The sequence below is a fragment of the Sceloporus undulatus genome, chromosome 2 (genome assembly GCF_019175285.1).
Source record: "Sceloporus undulatus isolate JIND9_A2432 ecotype Alabama chromosome 2, SceUnd_v1.1, whole genome shotgun sequence".
Lineage (NCBI taxonomy): Eukaryota > Metazoa > Chordata > Lepidosauria > Squamata > Phrynosomatidae > Sceloporus > Sceloporus undulatus.
Genome location: NC_056523.1, coordinates 322,787,310 through 322,794,011, shown reverse-complemented (window position 1 = coordinate 322,794,011; position 6,702 = coordinate 322,787,310). Strand labels below are relative to the sequence as shown.

General features: G+C 40.8%; 1 protein-coding gene across 5 annotated transcripts in view; it reads right to left on the bottom strand.

Annotated features, from left to right (window-relative positions):
* The window catches only part of EPG5 (ectopic P-granules autophagy protein 5 homolog), an 88,609-nt gene that overhangs the window by 4,907 nt on the left and 77,000 nt on the right, over positions 1–6,702 (bottom strand). For 3 of the 5 annotated variants that reach the window (XR_006101928.1, XM_042449360.1, XM_042449362.1), the window contains one exon: positions 6,049–6,185. Coding sequence is in view for 2 of the 5 variants with exons in the window: in XM_042449358.1 (XP_042305292.1) it covers positions 245–359; positions 1,267–1,482; positions 4,907–5,126; positions 5,943–6,185 (794 nt within the window). In the remaining 3 variants the exon portion in view is untranslated. Of the gene's footprint in view, positions 1–244; positions 360–1,247; positions 1,483–4,906; positions 5,127–5,942; positions 6,186–6,702 lie in introns of those variants that run through there. The other 2 variants (XM_042449358.1, XM_042449359.1) reach the window with 2 other exon arrangements.

Sequence of the window (6,702 nt, the reverse complement as noted above, 5' to 3'; positions counted from 1 at the left end):
CCAGGCCTGGAAGACAAAGAGCCCTCCTCCAACCACCATCTTGAGGGGGAGAGAGGCCTTGCAATTTTTTGTATTGTGTTGCAATTTTACTGTACACCACTATGATCATTGCGGAATAGCGGTCTATAAATAAAAATTATTATTATTATTATTATTAAATTTCTTGCAGAATTCTGGGCCTTTCTAGTTGGTTTGAAAAGCCTACAGAGGAGACACAGATGGACCAAAACCACCATCTATCTACCTGCTGCGCTCTGCCAGACAGCTGCAGCTCCACACCAGCCCTCAGTCGGATCTGATTCTCTACAGGAATCTGTACCAACAGGAAAACAGACAGACTCCGGGCAACCACACGGAACCTATAGGGACAAAAGGATCAGACCATTGTGTTTTAGCCATCTCCATCAAATTGAAAAACACACACATCTCTTCTCTCGTAGGTTTCATCTAAAATATATGTGATTCTGGTCCAACTTTATTAATTCACTGTGTTATGATACACCAAATGAATCACACCCCTACTAAGTTACAGAGCTCAGTGAATGAGAAGTTGACACTTACTGAGAATGGTCATTCTTTATATGGTCTTAGATGTTGATATTGTTATTTTTATCATTATTCTTCTTGTTTTAATGTTGTTTTTAACTGTACATCGCTATGATCTTGTATAAGGAATAGCGGTATATAAGAATAAACTATTATTATTATTATTATTATTATTATTATTATTATTATTATTATTATTATTATTATTATTGTGAAGCTGAAGAAATAAGCCTGTCTGGCCAAGCTGGCACAAGGGATAAACCCTTGAGTCATGGATTGCATCTTCAGCCTCAGAGAGAATGACTTTGTGACCATTTCACTAAGTTTTGCTTGCTTGCTTATTATTTAATATCCCTCTTTCCCCTGACATGACACCCTATCTCAAAAGAGCATTATAAGAATAACACGAGATAGAAAGGGTATGCTGCTCTAAATTTCTAAGAGGAAGGACAAGATTAAAAAATGAAACTTTAACACCCTCACATTAAATCCTTTGAAAAAGAATAAGAAAGGAAAAGGTCCCCATGGATGGGAAAACTGATTTCATGAGAAGAATGATTGGATCTCTGACATTTGGTAACAGCTATATGACAAATTCTTGCTTTGAAAGTCTGTTTACATTGCATGACAGTTGGATGTTAATTCCACACACAGATAGCCTGAGGTCCCCAGAATTTCCAAAATCCATGTGAGTCAGGTACCTCCTTCCTGAACTTTCACCTGTTTGACAAAGGAGATCTCCGGCCCAGCCCAATAGCACCAAGTATCCCAGATGTGAGCCTCTCTTCAGCCAGCAGGTTCTGCCTGGCTTGTAGAGATGTCAAGATCCGGATGACTGACTCCATCAACACAGCATCCTCCTGGTCCACTTGAAGAAGACAGAGCTGCAGGACTTTGTGCCACCAAAGGAACAGCTTGGCCTCATCTTTTGCAGAGCTTGCATGGCAAAGCATGTGATGCAGGGGAGAAACAGCACATCAAAAAGCCACAATTAGAAAGCAACCGTCCCCTGACATCATTCCCCATTTTGTTGTTATTCCCCATTTTGTTATTATGTTTAAACAGCACTACAAACATACATGGCACTGTTAAAAAAAATAGAACAAACTACCTTGTCAAAAGCATAAAAACTATGTGCATTCCTTTGAGAAGATGTGCAAAGCAACATCAATATACAAAGATAAAACAACTTTCAATTTTCTTTCTTTACTTCTTTCTCCCCATCTCCTTTCCCTTTTCTGTCATGACTTTTTAGCTTAGAAGTCTGATGGGTATGAACTGTCCAGTTTGTTTTTGATGTGTAAATCATTGTGAAGAATTGGGTGTGAAGATGAATTAATTAAATGCATTTCAGTGTGCTCCCACCTTGTTCCATCCAAAACAGAATGATTCATATCATCTCTTCTCAATATGATTGCTGCTATTGTTGTTAATTGCCATCAAGTTGATTACAACTTACGGCGATCTTATGAATAGGAGACGTCCAAGTCACCCTATCTTCAATTGCCCTGCTCAGGTTTGAAGATTCAGAGCTGTGGCTTCCTTGATTGAGTCTATCTCAGTAGTTCCCAACCTTTGGTACTCCATTTGTTTTGGGCCTCAGACCCAGATGTGCCAGAAAACTTGGCCAACAGTAGGGAATTATGGGAACTGGTCCAAAACATCTGGAGGGTCACAGGTTGGGAACATAATGTGGTCTTCCTCTTTTCCTTCTGCTCTCCACTTTACCAAGCATTATTCTTTTCTATAGTCCTGTCTTCTCATGATATGTCCGAAGTATGACAGCCTCAGTTTATTCATCATGACTTGTAGGGAGAGTTTTGGCTTGATCTGCTCTAGGATCCATTTATTTCTCTTTTTAGCAGTCCATGGTATCTGTAGAACTCTTCTCCTGCACCTTATTTCAGATGATTTGATTCCCTTTCTATCAGCTTTCTTCACTTTCCAGTTTTCACAACCCTCCCTATAGACCTCCACCATTACATACATTCATCTGCATGTGTGGAGGGATCCCATGCTCCCCTGGGGGATGTTTAGTGCTTATAATGAAGAGGATGAACCATCTGGGACCATTTCCAATTACACACTTACAGTGTCATGTTTCAGCTTTAACTGCCATTCCAGCATCCTTTAGAATCCTGGAGTTTGTAGTTTGGTGAGGCCCTATTGGTCCATGGCTAAGAATTCTAAATACCCCTCCCTAAACTGCAAATCCCAGGATTCCATAGGATGCAGCCACAACAGATAACTACTATACTATAGTCATGTACAGTGAACAAGTCCCTTCACAGGGTTTGGACTTTTTTATGCATGGCAAGCAACTCATTTGAGATGTGGTGGTGCAAAAAAAATTCTGAGCATATCATGGACTGCTAAAAAGACCAAAGAATGGTTCCTAGAGCAGATCAGACCCAAACTCTCCCTAGAAGCAAAGAGGATTAAACTGAGGTTGTCATATTTGGGGCATATCATAAGAAAGAAGGACGCACTAGAAAAGACTATAATGCTTGACAAAGTGGAGGGCAATGGGAAAAGAGGAAGGCCGCATTCCAGATGGATAGGCTCAGTTAGAGAAGCCACGGCCATAAATCTGCAGGAGCTGAGCAGCTGAGTAAGTACAGTTGTCCATTTTTGCAGAGGATCCATTCCAGACACATACACCCCCTGCAAAAATGGAAATTAACAGATATTCAAGTCCCATTGCTTTGAATGGCTGCGCTTTCCCACCCCCATGCACTATTTAACCCTCTTTACTTGTCAGTTTGCAAAGGACTGAGACCGTGGACTCAAAGTCCGCTAAAATGGACGACTGTAGTTTTTTTCAAATACGTGGGGGCAACAGATGTATTCGTTAATCCACTGTTGTTTCTTTTAGCTATTGGTACGTGAAACATTACTCTACTTCAAGATTCCTGCACTGCAACTTTCTTTCAGTGATTTTTTTGCAATGTGACCTTCATAGAACTTCCCCCGTGGGTTATTTTTAAAGGCTTCCAAAAATAGCCTTGCTTGGTCAAAGCCACAATTTCCAGGGCAAAACATCAGCACGAGACTGCTTGCCTCATTCACAGCTGGCCGTATTGCTGGTCTAAGGAAACCACAAACAGGTTTAAGATAAATGTATGCCTCTTTCCACCTTGTGATCAGAGCTGAAAGAGATAAACCACTCACTGGGAACTGAACCTCCTGTTGTCATGATGCACAAGGTCTTTATATTTTTACTCCTGCCTACATTCTGGTTAGTAAATATTGCCTCAATTTTACACAGTGATGCAGAAGAAAATCTCAGTTCTTTGGAACCTGAATCTACTTGGAACAAGGAAAAAGTGGATTTCATTCATTAAAAAATGCAGCTTGTCTCTGAACGCAGGGGTGTAGTTACAGGAAAGGGGCAAAATGAGGATACTGTTCCCCCATATAAGAATTCTAATCCCCTCCATAATATTTTCCTTCAATGCCTAAATTCCTAACATTGCAGTAACTGAAACTTCAGTTGAGCTTTTACAAATAACAGTTTAAGCATCCAAAGAAAAGGGAACAAGAATGCAGCAAATCAAAGCATTCAAGGTCTGAATGGTTTTCAGTATCTGTCCTTGCAATGCTAGAAATTTGGGGACTGAAAGAAAATTCAATTTTGGGGGCACAGAATTTTTATTTGCCCTTATTTTCCCCCTCCCTGTATCTATACCCCAGGCTGACCCACAGCTGTTTTGAAGTAAAACACCTGCAGACAGCAGAAAAAGTAAATATCTGGTAACTATCATGCTGCACCTGGGAACACAGGAAGATGCTTGATACTGAAGCAGGTCCTCCTCTTGGAAAAGTTGTTGTTGTTATTTTGGACAAGCACCCAGAATCCCCCAGACAGCAAAGCCAGAGGGAATACAAGGGGGCAGGGAGAGTTAGTGGAAATTTATTTTTGAAACAACAAATTCCAGCCATACGGGGTGGGAGTTTCTGGGAGTTGTTATTCAAATAAAGTACTGTTAGCCCTCCAAATCCATGTATTTAAGCATCCAAAGTTTAAACATATTTTAAATATATATAAACTCCCAAAAAGCAAAGTTGCTTTTGCCATTTTATATAAGAGACACCATTTTACTATCCATTGTATTTAATAGGGCTTGAATATCCATGGTGTTTGGTATCCACAGTGGGTCCTGGAACTAAACCCTAGCAAATACCAAGGCCCACTATAACTTCCCCAAGCTCTGCAGAGAACTATGATTGACAGAGAGCATTTTTAGGAAGGCAGAACAAAAAAATACAGCCAAAATTCACTAGCCAAGATCAGAAATGCCAGCCCTTTCCTCCTGAACCCCAGTGCTGGTTTCTTCCCCAAGCCATCAGGTGTCAATACCTGGGATACACCTGATCCAACCATTTGCTCAGCATCAGCAGCACTTTCATTTCACTGGCCAAGGTCTGTTCAGCATTCAGTTGCTGTAACGTGTAGACATAGAGAGTTAGGTAGCCGCCCAGGGAAAGGCACTCCTGCAGGAAGTCTTCAGAAGTGAGTTCGGGAACTTGCAAGGAGGCCACAATGGGTCCCCAGCCCAAATCTTGGTTGAGTGGAGCATCTGCATAGAAAATAAAGGTGGTGGAAGAAAAGAGAAAACGCCATTAAAATGAATGGTCCGGGGATCCAGAAAAGACTGAAGCTCTCAGTTTCACAGTGTGCTTGTAAAACTAAAACAGTTCCCTTAAATTGGTCAAAATCAATTAGTTCAGTTGCAGAAGCTAAGAAGAGTGTTATTAAAAAGATATTACAAATACTATGCATATTAATGAGGCCAAATGGTGCACCAAAAAGCCTTAACATTCTGAACTATTTATGTAGACAAGTGCATGTAACTGGACCTAATTCTGCATAATCCATTATGTATGCCAAGGGGCAAGCAGAGGGCAGGCGTATAAAACACTGACGTGCCACATTTTGGCCAGTCATATATATGCTTGGCATCCTTTTACCATTCACATTTTGCTAGCTTTTCTCCAACACTGAATGGAATAGAAGGTGATACGGAGAGGGAGAGAGGGGAGATGTGACTGTGTATAAAAGAATTAACAATCAGAACTGAAAAATCCAGCATTAGCAAAACATTTGGCTTCTGCCTTCTTGAGTTGCTGAAGATGAAACTGAGCTAAATATAAGGTGGCAGTTTAGAACATTTTTGTTTCCACTGTGGAAGCTGAAATGTGTTTCTCATGTTATATTTTTCAGTTCTGTTTGGTAACCAATTCTCTTGATAGACAGACAGTCAGTCAGAGGTCCTTATGATAATGGATGGACATATGGATGTGTATATAAAATAGACTCTATGAATGTTAAAATTTGCACAGTAAACATTAAATAAAAACAAGTCATCAATGGACCACTTTTTGGTCTCCCTCACCTTCATTAAAATAGGCTGTAACACATGCCTCTGTGGTCTCTGCCATATGTCGGACTGATGCCAGACTCTGGCAGGCAGCCGTTAAGAGAGGCATGACCCCTAAACCGTGCACTGTGCTGTCAATCCAGCCTCGTAAACTGACCCGGAGAGACTCAGCTGTGGAAACACTGGCACTGTTCATCAGCATCAAGGCTTCTGTAAAGAGGCTGCTTAAGGCCAGGTGGCGCAATTGCAGGTCCGCATCTAAGATGGCAACAAGCAGAGACAAAAGGGAAATTGAAGAGTTGACTTTGAAATAGCAAGAAGCAAAAGGGAAGGATGACTTTCCGAATCAACCTTAGGGTCACTACAGAAGCCCCAGAGGAAAACAGATCTACTGATCTATTTCATTTTTTGGCTATGCCTCCTTTCTCCCAGAAAGGGACCCAAGGCAGCTCACAAGATATTTTTAAAACTTTATCATATTTTTAAAAAAAACCACAATTAAAATCATCTAGTTAAAATAGTATAAAATTAACAAACAAAAAAAAACCATACAAAAGTTAAAAACATAACTAAAGCACACACCCCATAGAAACACCACCCTATCATGATTATATATTAAAAGGCCTGCCTAAATAAAAACGTCTTAGCTTGCTAGTGAAAGGAAAGCAGGGAGGGGGCCAGCCTAGGCTCCCAAGGACAGACCTTCCAAAGGGTGGGAGCAGCCACTGAGAAGGCTCTCTCTCTCATATCCTCAGCAAGTGAGCCTGCGATGGTG